Source organism: Channa argus, chromosome 18, assembly GCF_033026475.1.
Source record: "Channa argus isolate prfri chromosome 18, Channa argus male v1.0, whole genome shotgun sequence".
NCBI classification, from domain to species: Eukaryota; Metazoa; Chordata; class Actinopteri; order Anabantiformes; family Channidae; genus Channa; species Channa argus.
In genome coordinates this window covers 17,614,672-17,635,763 of record NC_090214.1, presented here as the reverse complement: position 1 = coordinate 17,635,763, position 21,092 = coordinate 17,614,672, and the positions used below count along the sequence as shown (strand labels likewise).

The following is a 21,092-nucleotide window of genomic DNA, read 5'->3' as shown; positions in this document are numbered from 1 at the left end:
TTTCTGAAAAAAAAAAAAAAAAAGTTTTCTTTCTACAAGGGAATATCTGCCTTAATGAGAGCCTTAGTGAGCTGTGGGTTTTGGCAACACATGAAGCCGGTGTCTGATTCCTAGATTGTCATGGAAATAGGAGAGAGACATATATATTTCCCATAAACTGAAAGATATTTAACATAATATTTACATAATAAACCTTCAGATTTTGAGATATTTCCCAAACGTGTAAGGGAAAATGCATACAGAATAAATACAAAAGAAAACTGTTCTGCCTCCTCAGTTCCTTGGCAGTAAGCTCCAGATGTCACGTGACTAATTCTTTGTAGGACTCAATGGTGCTATTATGGCACCTTGAAACTCAATGGATTAAACATTTCTGACCATTACTTTATCTCTGGAGTGCTTTCAGGAAGCCTAAAACAGATTGAGTAAATAGCTGTTATGACCCTGTAGCAGCAACTTTAGCTAAGTTAGTTAATTAATTAGCACATCCCTGTCAAAAAAAAATAGTAATAATCATGATAAACATCCTTGGAAAAGCTTGCTACTTTGCAATAACAAAGCCTTTAAAGTGAAACTTATGCTTACACTACAGAGACTTTGTTTGGCCTTGTAGTTGAAGTGTAACACAATTAGTGAAGATACTTATTTTACCAGGAGTGATAAAAGAATTTTTAATAAAGTTATACAGTTTTGGTCTTTTCTCCTTTTGTGTAACTTTTGTGATATATGTTTTTTTGATGTTCTTTTCTTTTCTGCACACAGGTGTAATTAAACATCTAAACATTCGTGTGTTATAGAACTAATTGTCATATATTAAAAAAGACAAAAATTACATGCTAAACAAGCCAAAATCATGAGCACTGAAATGCTGCAGCACCATCTTCTGCACCAATTTGCTCCTATTCTAATGGGTTTTTAACAGTTTTATGGGTGTTTTCTCGAATGATTAAAACTATATTTGTCAAATGTACATATAAAATGTGTCATATAAAAGGTCATTTTTCAACATTTATACATGCAACGCCTACCGACTGGCGGATGCAATAGAATTAGTAATGAAATGGCGCCATCTGGTGGTCATTTATTTGAACCGCAGCCCCAGTGTTGCGACGTCTAACCACAATCTAACCAATCACCACTCAGGATTTGAATAAGAAGTTTAAATGTCCAGAACTGGGTTTGTCAGGTAACAGCATCCGCAACAAACTTCGCCAATTCAATGAATGGGTTTAGACCAAAGTTATTGAAGGTTTCGGTGAAATTAAAGTCGTTGTATGGAGAAAGGTACGATTTGTTAAGTCTGTCGGCTAAACAAAATGCCTGAAAGTCAAAGCTCAGGGAAGAAATGACCCTTGCTTGTGCCACAGATAACCAGGTTACTACTCCCCCAGCTAAATCAGTGCCAGACTCCCCAGGACTGATAATTAGCTTCACAGATATCGGAACCATCCGCTTTCGTTGGATAAATGAATCTCTTCAACACAGGTATCACCTCTGTGTAGCTGAAATTAGGTTTAATGTGGTTTGTTTGTTTTTATGTCCAACTTGCTAAATTAGGAAAACCTGAAGTGATAGTAACGATAACCAACTTTTGTAACTGGCACGAACTGTGGTAACGTTACCTGAGGGACGTTAGCTTTAGCTCTAGCCGTGACTTATCAGCCGTTTCTCCAACGTTGCTCTGGACTCACAAAGGCCTTATATGCCACATTTATTTTCCTGCAGAATGTGTGGGCTTTACAGTGTTTGAGTGAAGCTCGTCAGAGGTCTGTTGTGGTGTGTGTACCATGGTAACACGGCAGGGGTGGGTCTTCTCTCTGTATAGTTCTGTGGTTCTAAAACAGCGGAGCCCTGTAGCTGTGAAGTCTGCCCGGGCTCTGCTGGAAACTCTCCCCGCTGCATCGATGACCAGGTCCTATCATGTAAGTTTGCTTTGCAGTGCTACCGTAACAGGTTTGCTTTCTCTCCACAGCAGTCAGTATGCATTGCCATCCTAAAAACACCTCAGTTCACCAGTTTGACTGGTTGGTGTGGTTGTCGAGATGCTGGGTCAGAGCATTTGTTTTCTTGAGTTGACGTTACTGGAGCCTGTAGTTGCTAAGCAGGCGCCAAGTGTTCGGACAATGATTTTACAGTTTATTTTGTGGCCGCTTCTCCTCTAAACTCAGGGATCAGGGGGGAGACTGCTGGCCCCAATGTAGACGTCTCTCTCCTCCCTTCGTTCTCAGGGCAAGAGAAAAAAAGCAGGAGAGTGACTTTTTTTTTTTTAAACAAGGCATCACGTGTCCTCTGATGGATGTGTAACTGCCAGGAAAAGTAACGTAAATACTCATTGGTGTGGAACCAAAATTTGCATCTGTAAATGAGCAGCGTAGAATTCTCCTCAGAGCTAACATGTTTACTTTACGGACGTTTTATTTGTGTCATTCATCAGTCCAGCCTGACATCAATATAGGTTTTAAAACATGATATTAGCTTTGCTATTAATAATAGGTTTATCCTTTTTTTTTTCAAATCCTCTAACATCATTTTTAGGCAAACCTCACTACTTTAAATGTAATGCAGACTAAATACAGTAAATAAAACAGAGTCTAAAATCATCAAAATATTTAAGTTGGGAAATATGTGAACTAAGAAAAAGCAAACAAGATCAGACCAGCAGTTAGTTTTACTAACCCCAGTACTGAATATCTACGTATATATGTAACATGGCAGTCATCCACCTAGATGAAGCATTGTTTTTGCTGTTTAATTAAGGAGCTAAAAAATGTATTCATTATTTGAATTGAGTTGAATTTCTTTTTCCTGGGGTACTTAACTAACCAACTAATTGTTTCAGCTGCATTTTATGTAACTGCTCAATTTTATTTAATCACCATCTTCAGCACTCAATGTGTAGGGTGTCCTTAGCTCTCCCTGTGCCTCCTAAGGAGATTAGCTGTCATATTTTAGTCACTAGGCCATCCCAAACAGCCTGGTGTCGCTCTGCTAGCCTCTGGGCTAGCTCCAGCTATACTTCTGTTCTCTGTTCAAAATTCAGCCAGTGTAACTCTGTGATATTTTATGTGGTGTCCCTGTTTGCAGAGCTGACAGGTTCTGTGACAGCTTTGGTAGAATTGGGAGTGACAGTTGTCACTCCTCTCTCTCTCTCTCTCTCTCTCTCTCTCTCTCTCTCTCTCTCTCTCCTTGTCCTCGTCCTCATATCCCTTTGTTCTTCTGATTTCTCTTTCTGTCTCTTGTTCCTATGTCTCCACCTGTGCATCCTTTTGAATGCAGTCTTAGCTCGCCTGGTAGTCAGGTGATTAGAGCCCTGCTGTCTCTCTGTCTGAGAGGAGCTGGACTAACCTCTTGTCCTAGATACTTACTGATGGTCATTGTGTGTTTACAGGTTCTGAAGCCCCCATAAGGCGTTTAGAACAGCTTAATTCTCCCCATCTGGTACTTAAATAACCCCCTACAGTAACCCCGCCTTCCCAAATAAGCAGTGACTATGAGCAGAGCAACAGTACATAAAGTTTTTGAAAAGGCTGTGATTTCAATACTATCCATTTATATTTGATCACGTTACTCATCACTAACAGGTCGTTTGTGAGATAGAAGCACAGTACCAGCCACAAGTAAAAGTAAAAGTATTCACATTCTTTCATGCAGAATTGCTCAAATAAAGCTTTTGTTTTCAATTTTTTGTGAAATAGAGTTAACGCATTGCTTTATTATTTTGAGTAAAGACAAGGGATTCTCAGGACATTCTTTGTTGTAGCAGAGGACGGAATAAGGTAAAGAAATAATGTCAGAGCTCTACTCTAGTTGTAGCTGTGTTATTTAAAAAAATTTTTGTTTGTTGTTTTAACCCTGCCTCTCTCATGATTTTATACGCTGAGCTGTGAATTCTCCTTGTGGTCTGCTTTAAATGCGTGGTAAGTTTGCCATGTAGGCCAGTGTGGAACCTCTCTGCTGAATTGTGGATTAAAGGTTGTACAGTGAACATAATGTCAGTTTTTTTTGTCCCACACACTGAGCTTTATGTTTTTTTCTAAAACAGTCAAAACAGGTTTCTGTGGTTGCACTAAATCTGTCTGGATTTTTGACATAAAACCGAACACTCCAGGTCCATGTGTGTGAGGTTTGTATGTGAGATATTTAGAAGCACTAGTGTAATAATCTTCTTGTGATAATCTGGGAAGGAAGCAAAGATGCAGTAAGCCCACTTTTTATAATGAGAATGTTGCAGCAGGTACTATACACTAAGGCTTGACCTGACGTTTCTAAAATCATCATTCTTATTTTTGGTGTTTGACTTGATATGTGGTTTTTGTTTTACCTTCTAGCTACCAAAACTATTTCAATAAACCAATGCAATCTACCATGAAATAAAATGCCTTGTTTTAATAAACAGTATGTTGTTTTTTTCTTAAGTTTTCACTAAGAATATTCTTTAAAACATATATTATTGTGGAAAATTTCAAATTTCATTTATTTCTGCTTGATTTGTTAGTTTTGGATCTTTCTTATTTATTGTAATTTTATAACCATCTGAAAGGCTGGGAGCAGTGGCTTTGGCAGAGCAGTGAGAGAGAGGGCTGGGTGGAACAGAGTGGATTGGTTTTTAAATCGTATGCTACTGCTAGCCTAAAGCTACTGTATAGTATGTAAAGCTTATTAACCTTATATGTTTTTAGTATGCAAATATGATATGCACAATACATTCTCCTAATGTGGAGAGGTGCATGACAGATTCACAGAACTGCACTGGCAACAGAGACTCACAAACAAGTGTTTTCGGGTAAGGCTTGCCCTTCTTGTTAATCAGAGAAGGTCAAACTTGTGCGTGTGTGTTGTGTATCTACAGTATGAGATGCCACTGTCTTTATACAGCGGTAGTACTTAACATTCTGGATGGATTTAATTTGAGACTGCTAGCTTCATTCCCACAAGTTGCATATTGTAGCTCTAAACAACTTTAACCCATAAATGCATGATCCCACGTTTGCCTTGACATTTTAGAATTTCACATTAATAATGCAGTAAAGCACAATATGGTGAAGAATTTGGGAGAAACAAAGAAATTATAAGATAATGTGCAACACTAGTGGACAAGGTTTTTAATATTTCTTAATTTGATTTTAAATATAGATAAATTTGATTTCTAATGGCATTTTTAATTGGTTGTGTGATTGTAGTAGTTTTTAAAAAATGATTGGTTCTCCTCTTTTTAAAATTGTCAGTGTATCTGCACCACAGTCTGAAAGGAAAGCTTGAGTTTATGTTGTGGAGTTGCCATAGTGAGCATTGTAGCTCCAGGCAAATACTTTGGAGACTTGCTGTGACATTGTGAGATACTGTAGTTTCTTAAATCAAATTTGGTTATATGTAAAATAAGCATTTCTGTAATAAAGACTTGCAATATAATCAAGATATGTGACTTAAATGTATATTATAAATACAGAATAGTGAGTCTTGTTAGGACTGGATTTGAGTGAGGGGCAATACAAATAATGCTTATCTGTTGTGTAGACTAACAGAGTGAAACAAGTTCTTCAAAGCTGCACCTCAACAAGATATAAGACAGGAAATTTTACTGTAGATGCTGGGTCCTCAATATTAACTTGTAATAAATGTGATTGAAGCCAAATAAGTTATTGTTGGATAATTCTGACCTACCTGCTCAGAAATAGAGTGGCATGAAACTTTTATTTGAAATTATCTTGCTCTATTTTAGCCTTTAACCTTGTTTATTGTCCCCTTAGGAAGTTGACATTGGGGAGGGTTGTGTCAGAAAAGGGCATCCGGCGTAAAAACTGTGCCAAATCAACATGAGGACAATGATCCACTGTGGCGACCCTGAACTCATGGGATAAGCCGAAAGGATTAAAAATAAAGAAATAAAAAATTGTCCCCTTAGGAATTCACACAGATGCAAGTCCTCCTGTTGGAGAGATACAACTATTTATGCAGAGGGAAACTGTTACATAGTTAAAAACATATATATATATAAATGGTAGATGATTGTTTACAGAGAAGAGCAGATTTGTGGTTTGTCAACGTAAAGGTCTTCTTGTCAATGTGGTCTCTCAATCAGAATATGTGTTTGGACAGACATGCGTGTAAACTGCAACTTGGTTACTAAGGAGGAATAATACTGCAAGACTGTAGTTCTAGTTTTCTTTATTAAAATAGTTATTGATAGTAACCAGCTGGTATTTCTTTTGTTTTAGGAAAGAAATCTTCTTATTCCCAAAATGGAAGAATGACAGATGAGTCCTTCTTAGCTGTTCTCTTGGACTGTCACCAGCTTACTGACATGACCCACAGTAAACATCTGTAACCATGGCTGCAGAGACAGTTCATCAAGAAAAGATGCAGAAGGTTCCTGTTCCTGGCTGAGAGGTGAATGGAAACAAGAAAAAACACCACAGCAGGGGTTCTGGTCTGGACCCCTGCCCCAGCCTGCTTTTCACCCACAAGCTCTGTAATATCTGAGGATGTGTGGGAGGATGAGAGTGTAGAACAGGCTGAAAAAGGTGATGGCTTTGTCAGCCAGATGGACGACAATGGCATCATTGGACTGTCTGAGCCACTGGAGAATGTGGAATTGGGCAAAGCATGTGGGGATGCAGATGCAGATTGTAATCCATGCTGGTTTCATACACTTCTTACACCAGAGGAAGCAGACCCGAGTGGGTACGAGAAGGAGCTACTTTGCAGCCTGAGCAAACATCTCTTTGACACTGAATTTCCAGGGGAAGATGTACAAATCCTGTCAACATGTGAGATCCTAAACTTTCTTTGTCCATGACTAAAGGCTTTATGTTCTGTTCCCCTCTGCTTATGTATTTAAGGGTCCATACAGCTAGTTTTAGCGCATTGAGTACCTTAAATTAATTTTACTTTAAATCTCTTCTAGGTATTTTGCAAACTTTAAAAGACAACAAAATGACAACAGTTGTTGTAAGTTTCACTTTGTTTCTCCTATAGGCCTGTGTAGTCATCAGAGTTGCCCATTACTTTCTCATATTTGTTTGGTCTGTAAAATGTGAAAAACACCACCAATGTGACTCCCCGACATTCAGTTTCCAACATGTTTCACGAAGAAAAGGAGAAAATCTTTCCTTTTGTCATTTTTGTTTGACCAATTTATCAGTTAATCAACCAGTCATATACCAGATCCCAGTGAACAAGTCAAATATTGGGTGTTGTTTTATTCTAGTTATACTTTGACACAGAGAAAAAAGTATCAAGACCTCATTTTAAAATTAATATTTACATTCAGGACATAAAGAGAAAAATATACTGGGGAAAAAAACAGCATATCTTTCAAAGTACAGGAATTGTTGTGAGGTACCAAAAAGGTTCAAAATGGTGTGAAAATACATGGCTGTACATCCTAAAATATGCTGTTTTTCGTTTGTTAGTTTGTATTTTTTCCTATTGTTCATGCCTTCTCTCACAGGTGATATAACGGGTAGCTTAAAAACATGGACAGGGGATGAGCAGGTGAAGAGCAGTAAAGATGAGCAAAATGGCGACGAACAGGGGATGAGCAGTGGCAGCAGAAGACAGAAAAAAAAACACACCAGCATCTCAGGAGAACGTGAAGCTATGAATAGAATGACTGAGAGCTATATTAACAAAGGAGAGAATAAAAAGATCAGTTCCACACAATCTTGTGGTTGTCACACACCAGCTGTAGAACCTGCTGGAGTCTCCAGCCATCACTGCCTCTTATCAGAGTCTGTCACAGCCCCCACTTTACCTCACCTTCTCCACTTCAGTGCTGAGGAAATAGCTGCTGCTCCAGGGATTGAATTTGAAACCTTTCCAGACATGGGCTTCACAGAAAGTCTTCCAGAGTCACTTAGCAGCAAAATGAGCATCAAGTCCAGTCCTCATTCACCAAACTCTGAAAGGGATGAGCAGAAGGGGCTTCAAGCAGCAGCCATCATTCCCAAACAAGTGAGAGGAAAGACTCCTGTCTTAAAATCTGGTCCTGACAGACCCACAAAGACACCCAGCGATGGGACTAAGGCTGCTGAGATGAATGAATCCAGGTGAAACTCCCTCAACCCTTTATTTTGCCTTTTACTTATGTTGAAGGCTGCAATAAATTTTCATCCACTCATTAACCTTTTTCCACAAAATAATCACTAACTATGAATTTTATTGCATTTCAGGAAAGTCCCTATGAGTTATCGCACACCCGACTTCTCTAAAGTGGAGCCCAGAGTAAGATTCCCCAAAAGTGGTTACAAGCCTCCAAAAAGCAGACTGTCTGTCAAGAGTGAATTCCAGTCCTCTGGACCCCCTACACTGTTTAAATCTCCTGTTGACATTGTGAAGGACGTCCTAATGGACACCACTGATGCCCCTCCTGCACCATCAACCTGTAACATACCATCAACCAGTGCCCCCAGTTTAACATTGCCTGAGGACTTCAGAAGCTGGCAGCAGGCCACCACACTACTGGAGCAGTTGCAGGTACTAATAGAGATCGAGAGCTGACGGGTGTAGTTGCCCTTTAAATGCTGCTGTGTATCAACTTGAACAAAGGACTCTGTTACAGTTAGCACTGGCTGGCTTTTTTTTTTTCTTTGGCCCAGTGAAGCCCTCTTCTGAACATGTGATTCCCAGAGCTTTTGATGAAAAACTGATTGCAGATTTAAATTTTCAGTTTGACGTCAAAAGACTAGACACATTTAAGGATTGTTGTTTTTTTTATTTGGGATCCAGTTGAACATGTTGTGAAAATAACCCTAAGGCCTAATTATACACTCAAATCACTCCCTAAAAATCTAAAGCAGTTTCCTAAAGAAATTGTCCTAAGAGAGCTGTATTAACAAAGGAGAGAATAAAAAGTTTACCTTTAAAGCTTCATATTTAGCCCTTAAATCTAGAAGATCATGTGGCCTTTGCGAACCCGTAACTGCCATCCTCGCTCATTCTCAGAGGCAGCTGTCCCCTGTCTCATCCTACCTGTTTCTGTAGCAACGCAGGAAAAGCACATAAAAATGAAATTAAATTTACAAGTTACATTTTTGTGACTGAAGAGATATAAAAATATACAGTAAATGTATATGAAGCAAGATTAGACCATCTTGATTCTAGTGCAATTTGGGGAACATAAACCAGAAATGTATGTATTGTGTAGCTTGTTGTTTTTGGATCAGGGTTATCTATACACCCTTGATCCATATTTCACTAATTTTCCCATATGTTTATTTGTAATCAGTCTTCTGCCCAAAGGTAATTGCAAAGCTTAGGCTTTAGACTTCTGTTTATATTACTTTAAATTTGATTTAAAGTGGGAAGTAGAGAGAAATCCACAGGTCATCGATCTTGAGACTGTACTAATGACTTTTCTTAGTCAATACTGTAGCAATATAGCACAAAGTACTCATCACATACTTCTGCAGTCTGTTTTCCTTCATTCCCTTCTTTTTGCTGCAGGAGGACTATAACAGACTGCTGACTAAGTACGCGGAGGCAGAGAACACCATTGATCGTCTGCGTCTGGAAGCAAAGGTAGTTAATCTAGAGATCAGGCTATAATTGATCAGTGTGAGGTTTATAAAAAATATTTATATTGGTGTCATACGGATTTCTTTTTGGTCCTCAATTTTAGGTTACTATTTTACATCGAAGTCATAAACAAGTCTAAAATGATAGACATATTTCTTTTTTTTTTCCAACAACTGTTGCCCAGGTTTTTGAGCAGTCAAGGCCTAATAGGAAATTGTTAAAGAGAAAAATAATATTAAATATGAACTAGCATTTGCCAGAAGGCATGTGGGAGACTCCAAAGTCACCAGGAAGAAGGCGCTATGATCTGATGAGACTAATGTTGAACAGTTATTAGATCAGAAGGTGAAGGACATGGGTAACAGTTGTTATTTTCAACATTCTTTATATTGAAAGTCAGGTGAGCCAAAATGTTTAGAAATGCTGGTTTGAAATTCTTTTTTTCACTACTCAACATTCACATTTTTTATATCTGAGAACAGAGGACTGTCTTTGTACACTCTGTACTGTACACACTAATCCATGAGGGGACTGAGCGCTCAGTCACAGCCATCTGTAAGAAGGCCCCATTTTGTCCAAACTCTTTAAGCCAATGAGAGTTGTTCCCTTTGTGTGTGTCTCTGCTTGTGGTCGGTCAGTGTTGTGGCAAGTTCTTCTCTGCAAGCTTCAGTGTTTTAAATTGATCTGTTTATCTGTTGCTGTAACTTTGTAGCTCAAACAATGCTCTTGACTGAACAGATAAACTCCCAATGTGTGTTTGCTTCATTTGGGACTTTTAATTAGCCCCTCGTTTAATAAATAAATGATGGTGATTGTTTTTATCTGAGGCGTTAAGATGCCTTTACTAAGTACAGGAGACATGTTATAAAAGAGATTATAGTATCAATATACGATTTGAAGAATCATTTCAGTAGTTAAGATGAGCTCTTTCCTAAACTGAACAAAAGAGTGTCCCATAATATGCCAATCAGGTTATGTTTAATTTTAATGTTACTGCCTTTATTTCAAAATGTTTATTTTCATAAGAGAGTACTCTAACAAACACACAGGCCAGACTTAGGCAGCATGAGCATATCATGGACACCGCTGTATGTCAGGGGGTAATGCAATGTATTAGGGAAATAAGAGTCTCATTTAATAATCTTACCATTGACCTGATCCGACCTTTATTCCTGTGTTTTTCCTCTTAACTATGGTGTAAATTAGAACAAACAAAGAACATACTGGTTCAAGAGATGAAATATGCCTTATGCGCGCGCCCACACACACGCGTGCGCATAAGGTCATTTTAAGGTCGTTATGATTTACTGCTTAAAGGGATGATCAGGGAGGGGCATCAATTTTTTCTCTTTTAATTATTTCTGTTGGTGTGTATGCTAAAAGTGAGGGGAGGGGTAAAACTTCAGTGTGTGTTTAACCCCTCTATTACACAGTCCAGTTCAGTTTATTTTTCTGCACTGTATAAAGTGAGAACATGCCTTTGCAACACTAGATGGTGATGTTAGCCTTCCCTACTGTGTCTCTTAATTCACTTGCCTGTTTTTATTAGCTATTTGGCTAATCAGACTGAATTTGGTCATCTTTAGTTTAATAGTTTTGTCCAATTGTATAATTAAGATTAAGAAATATAGAAAAAAAATCATTATTAAAATCACTGTCACCATTGTGGTGCATAAGGATCCCAATAAATTACCAATTGTATATATTATAGATGACATATCTTGATATGTTAATGCATGTTCTTCACACTTTCACCAGGTGAACCTGTACTCTGACCCTTCAAAGCCCAGCCACTCTGTGCAGTCAGGAATGCTCCATGATGCTTCACAGTTTATGACGCTGGACCTTTCTCAGGCTCAGAAAGCAGAGATCAAGTCAGCTTCTCCTCTAAATGGACACAGCTTTCATCAGAGTATATTCCACTATCCTGTTCTATTACTATCTCTGCTGTCAGATTTGTTGTTATATACACTGCGTATAGCATAAAAAACTGTATTGAGATGCACTGTATTGCTTTAAACCTAAATGCTGTTATGTAAAATACCGTCATCATGCCGTTGTGTTTTATTCAGCTCCTGCAAATGATGCATCACTGTGCACTTAGCTTCATAGTGAGTCTTTCTCTTCACTTGGCTTTTCAAATGAACAGGTCATCAGATGGGAGAACAGCTGGACAAAGTTCTTTTCAATCAAGCCAACAATTTCCTCCAACAGGTAACTAAGTTAATAAAACTGTCACTGACAGATTTTTTTACAGATTTGCTAGATGTCATTCAGAAATAAAGTGTTTTTCTTTTGTCTGTTTTTGTTTATTTGTTTGTTTTGGGGGGGGGGGGCAGCTGCAGATGTACAGGGATAACCTAAAGAGAGGGAGACTCAAACCTTTTGAACAGATAAAGGTAAGAGCCACAACCAATCTTTAATCTTTTATGAGAATTACTTCTATTGACCATCTTATATTGAATCTAATAAACTAAAGCTGTTATTTAGGGCCTCTCACAGCTTGCTAAGGGGCTTGATTCTTTGGAGAGGGGCTACCTGTTGGCTCGAGATGAGCACAGACGCCTGCAACAGCAGCAAGCCACAAAAATCAGCAAATTTGACCCTGAACGGTAAGAAAGATGCCTGGGGGGAAAAAGAGGCTGTATTTAAATTTTGTACACACGTTTATTTGATGTGGTTGTTTTTATTAGGTTTTTCTACATGTTGTTCATGCATGTGTATGTATCAGGGAGTTGGAGGGGCTAATCTTCCAGTGTGGCCTGTACGTGGACGAAATAAAGGAGCAGGTTGAAGAAATGCAACAGGAGCAGCCTATTTGTGAGGCTCCTCCATCTCCACCTTCCTACCCCATGCTGTCATCTCTCTCCTCTGAGGGGGGAAAAGGTCTGATGCACCCACAGGTACAACACCACCATGTGGTCTGTGCATGAAGTATACATAGAATCTATTATGTTAGTCTCATCACTGACTTTCTTGGATACACTGTGGGGGGTTCTGATACTGTAAAATGGTAGTCATGAGTATTTATACAAAAAGAAATTCCATAACTGATTCTGTTTTCATTTATTGCTATAAATGGATCAAAATGGTGAATCACAGTTTGTATTTTAAATAATGGCTCAAGCATGCTAGAGAGTAATACATATGATAAATGTTTTAGTTTTTAATTTAGTAATTAATTAGTTTTAAATGCTTGAGTCGTTTTCAGGAAAAAATGTTGAGTATTTTCCTCTTTAATGTATCCTTTGATAATTTCCAGTGATGGTTTTGGGCTGTTCTGAAACTCTAAAACCCACAAAGATGCTGTCAGTGAACTTGTCATGACCAAAAGTCTGTTAAAACTGCTATTTGAATTTTGCAGCAATTTAACAGCAGTTCATCCTCGTACTTTCTCTCGTGGCTCTAGGAAACATTTAATGCTACAACACCATGTAAAATGACTAGTTTTCATGATAGATGTTATAATTAAAGTAACACACTCAGTGGCTCAGATGCTGAGTCATAATTAGAAATGTAATTATTCCTAGTCCAGAATTTTTGGCCTCTTACTTAGAATAACTGCCTTTATAAATGAGGGATATATTTTGGTGGTAAAGATATTTGGCTGTTAGTCAATTATGTATAATTGGATTTTGGTAAAAAACAAAAACAAATTTAAAGACATCAACTTAGAAAATGTAGTATTTCTTCTCTTTGTAAGTGAGAGATCGTTATTAGGATGAATGTCTTTCAATCAATTATTGAAAGTTGATCAAAATATTCTGGAAATGGTGCTTATGAAAAATAACTATCTCTAATTCATGTATATTCAGGTGAAGGTCTTTCATTGTAATGTCTTGTAATTCTACCCTAACTTAAATCAAGAAAATACAACTTTGCAAAAGTAGTTGTCAGCACATTGTCATTTGACATAATTTTAACCTTTGTTGGCTTATGAAAAATACACTCAGGCTATATATCACTGCTGCACTTCCTGTAACTCCATTAAGACCCCACCTGTGCCTTTGCTGGTTGATCCTGGAAGACCAGCAAAGCTGAATGTGAGCTCAACCGATGAAGAAATAAATCAAAAGGAGGAAGAGGCAGATGATGAAGAAACGATGAAGGCTTTCTACCTCAAAACTTTGACTGGCAAACACAGATATGTTGAACAAGACTTTGCCACAATAATGGATGAGTGAGTGCTGATGTTTGGTTTTTAAATGGTTCATTTTGTAAAACAATCCTCAGCAATATATAAATGCGAGTATGAAGAGTGACTAACAATCAGTATTTGTGTGGCAGAAGGATTTTAATTGTTAGAACATTTCAACCTTGGTGTTTTTCCTCTTTCTTTTTAGCTACCAGAGCTTCAAAGAGCTTCCCAAAATTGTTAACCATAGCTTGAGGGAAGGAAATCTCCGATCTACTGATTTAGGATCCAACATGCAGCCTGAAAATGAGAGGCAAGATGCACACAGTCAAGGAAGGGGAAACTTGGAATTTAAGGAAAGCCTTTCACAGAGGTTAGACTTCAGAGAAGCACACACACAATGGGCTGCAGTTTGCACAAACAACAAGCATGCCTGCAAAGTTATTTTTGAGGGGAAACTAATTTAATTATTTCAATTGAATTTAAATGTCTGTACTTCTCTATTGACAGGAAAGTCAAATCAGACAATCAGGACTTGTCTCCTTACCGCACTGAACAGCAGACTAGCAGGTTCACGCCTCCTTCAGGCAGGGCCGCCACCCAGTCTACCACACTGCCTGTTCATCCCCCTAGCAGCTGCAAGAGGTTAGCTGTGGGATTTTCCCACAGTAGCAGTCTGAGTAGTCTTGGAGAGAGCACTGCATTAGAGCGGAAGAATTCCAAACTCCAAACTGAAAGCAGCAGAGTGCTTTCTCAGGTGAGTTTAAGTAGTGGTAGCTCTTTGTTTTCACTTATAAACACGTACAGTCCGGGTATTAGATATTTCCTCAAGCAAAACAATTCCTTCTGGTTTTTAGTAGCTGGAGTGGTTGATCAAAACACTGAGCTCCTAAGTACCCACAGCCACGAATGTCACTTCTTTACAACAGAAGAATGCATTAATTAATTAATTATTAATTAATGAATTATAAGATCAAAGATCATTAATAAAACCCTTTTTTAATGGATGATGTACTTATTATTAAAGAAATCTTCATATGTGTAGTGTTCACAGCCTGCATGTTGATATATGTTCTTGTGTTTTGGGAGGACCAGGATGGGATCATCTCACCAGAGACAGACAGTGGGTTTGTTGGTTCAGAGAGCAGTAATCTGACTCCTGCAGCAGCTCCCAGTGTTCTCCACCAGAGGGGCTCAGAGAGGTGCAGCAGTCCACACATTCAATATACCATACATTTTACCTCGTGTGCCATAACCCACCCCCAACCTTATAACACAAACATACAGCACACAAATCTGAATCTCTCTTTTTAATATTCTTTTCCTCAGAAAATACAGATTTAGCATTTCAGTCCAGTTGTGATCAGTTGTTCTTTGTTGTGTGTTTGTATGTTTGAAAATTCTTCCATGGTGCAGCAGTGTTTCAGGTCATCAAGAGGGGTGGGTCACGAAACATCAGACAGGACCAGTCTCTGCACCATCTTCTGCTTTCTTGCCGTCACATGGTCACATGGACACAACGGCCAGAGGAGCCTCCCACCTCATCTCTGGCCAACCAAGGAATAGCAGACAGGGGTGGAGGAGACGCACTTTCTCCCGCTCTCCACAGTGCTGGATCAGTCAGACAGATGAAAGCAAGGCCAGCAGTTTGACGAGTGGACTAGAGAGTGACACTAGTGAGTCCCAAAGTTCTGTCTATCAACCAAGATTTTTTTTTTCTAATAAAGATTAATGAGGCAACGTTCTTTAAAACAATCAAAGTGAGCATAAAAGTAAAGAGTATTAAATCTTTTAAAAAGTATGATACTACTAAGGCCTTTGTTACTTGTTAATACTCCTATTCACTAGGTATTTCAATTTGTTTCAAACCTGTTGTCCTCCTCTTGTCTGTGCAGCTCACTCCTCGTCTGAAGATGGACAGATTGATCAAAATGCCGAATCCATTAATTCTGTCCACAGCACCCACCCATGCTCCTCCCCCACTGTGCAGTATCACCATGGCGATCCTCTCAGAGCACTAGGCCTCGGTCAGGTGGTGAATCACAAGTGAGTGTATGTTGCAGCAGCTGCCATGGCGATTGCTTTGCAAACAGTCTCCAGAAAGGGACTTTAAGTGAACAAGTCATGTTAGCGCAAAATCAGAGGGCAGAATATTCCAGAAAACGCTCTGTCAGACCTACAAGCTACTGGAAGTGTTGTTCTATTCACAAGGGGAAAATAATGTTTCTTATAAACCACATTTAAAATTAGCCGAAATAATATAAACTTGACCATATTTAATGTTTCTATTCTTTGATGCTTAATTACAGAACTGACTCCTATTGAATGTGGTTGCATATTAGGAGGTACTCTCTATGGGCCCCTGCATGATGTGGTGTTGCACGACTTTTAAAAATGTGTGTGTATATGTGGGTTTGGACTGGTGTGTGTGTGTGTGTGTGTGTGTGTGTGTGTGTGTGTGTGTGTGTGTGTGTGTACACATTAATACACCTGGAAGTTTGGTCACAATATATTTTCAGTGCAGCACTTATTGTTATGTTCTGGATTTTATCAGTGTTTGAGCTTGAACACGTAGTTATTACACAGTCTGTACACAAATGTACACACTAATTGTGAAAACACACGTGTGTTTTTTTTTTTTTTTCAAGTGATGCCATGCAGTTGCTGCAGGAAGAGGTGAGAACATTAAAGGAGAAACTAGAAAGCCTGAGAAATAAGAATCCTCTCAACTTTGTGAGGTCATCTCCTTCAACTCAGGACAAGTATACTCTCCAATACAGCTCTACACCTCACATCAGGTTGGTCTTTGATTTTACAGATGTAAACATACAGTCTTATGGGGGGCAGCTGTCGCTCAGTTGGTAAAGCCAGTCGTTCACGGACCACAGGGTCAGTGGTTCGACTGTGCCAAATCAACATGCGGACATGATCCGCTATGGCAAACCTGAACTCATGGGATAAGGACATAAAAAAAACATACAGTCTTATCGTTGTCCAATTTTATAGCCACTTAAGCATCGTATTAGTTTGTTTGCAGATGAAGGCAACAGGACAAAGCTTATAGATGTTAAACATTAAACATCCTCTTGCATATGCAACCTATATATAGCCTTTACTATTTACATGTATATTTTACTACTTACCTTCTTTTCCGTGCTGGCTTGTACTTACTTTGATTCTCTCTTTTTGTTCAGGATTGGGGATTGGCCAGAAAATGATGTCAGCAGGGGAAGAAGAGAAAAACAGACGGATGATAAGGCTGAGGATCTGAGACATTTAACTAAGACAAGATCAGCTTCTTTGTGTAGACAAAACTCCCAAACTGACATCTGTAATTTCATCTTAAGTTACACTTTTCCCTTAGGAATGCTTGAAACGCTTGTATAGTCCAAATTTGACAAATGTTAAAATTAGGACTTGGTCTAAAGAAAATAATACAAGAGTCCAACTACTTTTAATGTGTGTACAATGATATAGATGCATTCACACCAGCAAAGCATGTGACTGGAATCACTTTATACATATCATGTTTATGCTTTCAGTGACGGGTTCAGAGCTGGGGGTCTCCACACTCCAGCCTCAGCCGCAGATATCCAGATATACTCAAACATCTGCTACAGCACCAGACAACTGTTGCTCTCACACAAATACTGTCCACAGCAGGAGAACAAACCCTAGTAAGAACATCTATCCCTCTGCATACATGTTAATTTTTTCTGCACCCTCCCACCAAAAACAAGCAGAGTCAACTTTCAGCTCTAGACCATGTTAGCTGACATGCAGTGACAGAGCAGGGTAGAGTGGAGAATCTTATACATATAAATTACATAAAAATTGTGTTGCTGGTAAGGAATCTGCAGCAAGAGAGCAACTCAGTACCTTAGTTAAAATTATTCTGGACAGTTCAGAACAGAAATTTATGATTGAGGTCTCAGTAATGGCTAGCATTTGCTATCTGTTCCAGTTTTGAATGTATTTTATTGCAGTGACACACTTCTATTTTAAGCATACAGCACTAGTTTCATCATTAGAAATAAATGACTACGATGATGATCTACTTTTAGATGAGACTTGACAGATTGTGTCTACCACACTGCTGAGTGTATTTTTTTCCCCCAGCTTTCTCAAATATACACGTGTCTGTGTTGCAGGGCAACATCGTGCTGTGTCCATACAAGTGTCTGAAACAGGAAATGAGCCTGATAGAAGTTGTCAAGCTCCTCTTTGTTCTCAGCGTTCATCACATCAAAGAGGACAAACTCAGTGTAAGAAGACATTTTATCAGCAGCATGAAATATGTGTCTTTCCTTTTTTTTCTTGACTTAATTTCCATTCAAACAGACATAAAAAAAACATGTTGTTTTTAAAACCAGTGCTGCAGTTTTGTTGCCTTTTTTTTTTTTTTTTTTTTTACTTTGTTAAAATGTATTTAACCTGTTTAGCTCTGTTAGGGTCTGTATACTTCCAGGTCTGTACTCTGTAGCTGACTAGGTCAGAAATCCATGACTTGTCAAGATCTGAGTTTGTTGTTCAGTTTTAGGCATAAATTATTTCAGTCTGCAGTAAATGGAATGAGTTTAATTATCATAAGTGCTGAACTCTCTCTGACCTGTGTTGTGATTCACAGACTGTTTTGGAGACTTGGACCCCCCCATACACCCCAGCTGGGACCCTGCTGAGTCCCCTGACCGACTGGTAAAAAACAGATTCGTTGCAGCTGCAGCTCCTCCTGTGCTGCTGAAGTGCATGCCAATGTGCCCACCCCCATTTCTGTAAGTATCCTGCCTTTTCAACACACACGTGCACGCACACACACACAGACTCACACTCGCTCTCTCGCTCTCACACTAGACATACATTGTCTGGCCACCACCTGGATGTAATTAAGCAAAAAAGTAAGAGGCTTCCTTTGGGTTATCCATTAGATAATTACTGCAGTGAGTAATATGTCTCAATTGGGATCAAGTTTTTTAATCCAAACAAATGCGATAAGTAGCTGACTACCTGAATATATTGAAAGACCAGGATTTTACATCATATCATTTTTTAATGCCAAGGCTAATTTTAAGGTGACTATGCCAGGATTCATCAGGCTCTAATTAAGAGTGGTTCAGGAAACATGAGGAATAATTTTCACATATGGATTTGCCAAATTACCCCAATAAGAATCTTTGGGATGTGCTGGAGAACAACTCACACAGTGGTCCGACTGTCTCACCCTCAATACAAGATCTTCATGAAAACTAAATGCAACTCTGGAAAGAAACAAATGAGTGCATGACTTTTTTTTTTTTTTTTTGGCCAGCCAGTGTGTATCGAAGTAGGCTGATTTCATCCGATGACATATCTTCAATTATAATAACTAAATTATATTATTATTATATTAATTATAATAAATATTAGCTTGGTCACCATTCATTCAAGTGAAGTGCAATCACAGCCTCCCAGTCCTTTTACTACATGTGGTGATGTAAACACCCACAGCAGATTATCACATACGTTTCTACACCCTTTGACATAGCTACTGCAAACTATCAGTGATGCATGCCAATTGTTTTGGATGGCACATAATTGGTTAAATGGTTTTGTTTTTTTTACTTACTGGCCAGCAGATGTGAAAAGGTTTTCTGTCTCAAATGCATCATAAAAATCTTTTGTATTTGAATAGTTAAATGTGATTAGCTTTCTGATTTGTTTTATCATCAAACTTGTTGGCCTGAAAGTGTTTGAAACCATGTTTTCAGGGAAGTAGAAGTGGGTTGTAAAGATAAGAAAATATACGTTTGATTGGAGGAGGTCATTTAACTTCCTCTCTAGTCTCTGCTCTCTAAAATTAGCAGTTTGACATTCATCAAATCACATGTTTTTCATTTCCTGTTTTTAAAAAGACAATTTTATTCATATACGGTGTGATTGAAGCTACATATATTTTGCAAAAATAGCCTACCATAAAAATATAATATGTTTTTCTCATTTTAACCTAAAACGTCACATATCAACCTTACCCTCTTCAGGGTGTGCTCACTGCCCGTCTACATGCCTCCTAGAAATAGCAGTGGCATGTCTTCAAGGGTTAGAAGTGGAGGGGAAGTGAAGGGGAAGACCAGATGGTCCATGTCTGCTGACAAGCAGCACCCCTTGGACAGTTCTCTGAACAGAGCCATCAGAGCAGCTCAACAAATGAAACACACCTCGGGACACATGGCTCGCTCTTTGTCTTCTGGACTGCAGTACCAAGAGGTGCTGACACAGTTCTGCAACTACTAGACTGAACAAGTAGCTAAGTCTGACAAACATTCACTTACATCCTAACTTACATCCAAGTGTAGCTACCAAATAAAACCGTCATCACCACCACCAACCAAAATGACAAAGTGTGGGACCAAAGTGAATTTAAAAAAACAGTCAAATAATCCTTTTCTTTAGTTGCTGTGTTCAGATAAAAGCTTCTGAATCTTATCATTGCTGCATTTTTTTAATGTGACTTAATTCTCAGGTAGCCAAACAAAGGAATTTGTTTCTCTAGCAGGCATTGTAGCCTATTTACTTTTAAAGGATGTGCTGGCATACGTTGAAATAACTAACTTTACAAAGTGATGTATACTGTATGTAGAACTGTAGATCAGTTGATCATATTGGTTTTTACACCTAAGCGGTAAAGAAATGTGTTTACTTCCAGAAATTCCAATACTCAGTTATTTTGAGCTATTTGTTAACCCAGGTGATTACTTTTATAGTTTGTAGGAATCTCGTACATAATTTCAGTTTTATGGTAGGTAGTTTACACTCTTATCCTGTGGATACACTAACATGTTATAGTGTAAACCCATGTTACTGAAACTTATTGCATCTTTTGCATTTCCATTTACTAAAGTTATGCTACAAACCCCAGCATCTGTTTTTTGTTTTTTTTTTTGTTTTTTGTTTTTCTAAATAGATCCCTTTTGCTAATTTTAATAGTGAATGTACATTACTTTTTTCCAAAAATAATATTCATAGTTTTATGGCCACCAAGGATTTAAGATGCTGTATATTCTCCAAATTTGTTATTTTGTATGTATTGACCACCTTTTTTAAACTGTGATGTTTTAGAATAAAATTTTGTACATTATTTTATCAAAAGCTTCCAATTATGCACAAGCCAGAAATGCAAGTCTACTGTAATGTGTTTAAACCTTATGTGTATCATTCACACAAGGCTTTTAGGCATCCAAACTGGTGTGGATACATTTTTACACTATGCTTGGACAGAGAGTAATAACGATAAAATATACATTTTATTTGATTGGAACATATCACAGATATATTGTTGGTTGTAGGTGAAATCGTTTTGTTTGTCTGTTTTTTACTTTTGGACCATTTTTTTTGTTAAACCGTCTCTTGAATATTATGCAGGGAATCTTTTCATTTCTCCCCAAGAAGCCAATTTGTGGTTGTAATA

At 38.3% G+C, this 21,092-nt stretch overlaps 1 protein-coding gene across 8 annotated transcripts; it reads left to right on the top strand.

Moving 5' to 3' along the window:
• Window positions 1-1,347: 1,347 nt before the first annotated feature.
• Window positions 1,348-21,088, top strand: akna (AT-hook transcription factor). 8 transcript variants are annotated; one of them, XM_067483755.1, is made up of 23 exons: window positions 1,348-1,485; window positions 1,826-1,922; window positions 6,216-6,767; window positions 7,451-8,048; window positions 8,172-8,475; window positions 9,445-9,519; window positions 11,275-11,428; window positions 11,666-11,730; window positions 11,856-11,915; window positions 12,007-12,128; window positions 12,248-12,419; window positions 13,470-13,696; window positions 13,860-14,024; window positions 14,162-14,408; window positions 14,741-14,853; window positions 15,071-15,327; window positions 15,547-15,697; window positions 16,300-16,449; window positions 16,846-16,982; window positions 17,194-17,328; window positions 17,803-17,916; window positions 18,279-18,423; window positions 19,666-21,087. In XM_067483755.1, exons 3-23 carry the CDS (start codon window positions 6,392-6,394, stop codon window positions 19,916-19,918), a joined length of 4,020 nt encoding a protein of 1,339 aa, XP_067339856.1. In that variant the 5' UTR covers window positions 1,348-1,485; window positions 1,826-1,922; window positions 6,216-6,391; the 3' UTR covers window positions 19,919-21,087. The 8 variants fall into 8 exon arrangements, with proteins under 8 accessions (XP_067339856.1, XP_067339859.1, XP_067339858.1 ...); XM_067483758.1 differs by having other exon boundaries at window positions 13,509-13,696; window positions 15,068-15,327; window positions 19,666-21,086; XM_067483757.1 differs by having other exon boundaries at window positions 14,747-14,853; window positions 19,666-21,086.
• Window positions 21,089-21,092: the final 4 nt, after the last annotated feature.

Bases quoted from the DNA above. Each gene is read 5' to 3' on its own strand.
- akna (XM_067483753.1), top strand. From the start codon at position 6,392: ATGGAAACAAGAAAAAACACCACAGCAGGGGTTCTGGTCTGGACCCCT. The intron at 12,129-12,247 runs GTAAGAAAGATG...TGTATGTATCAG, and splicing joins AGCAAATTTGACCCTGAACG to GGAGTTGGAGGGGCTAATCT. The intron at 12,420-13,469 runs GTACAACACCAC...AAATACACTCAG, and splicing joins AAGGTCTGATGCACCCACAG to GCTATATATCACTGCTGCAC.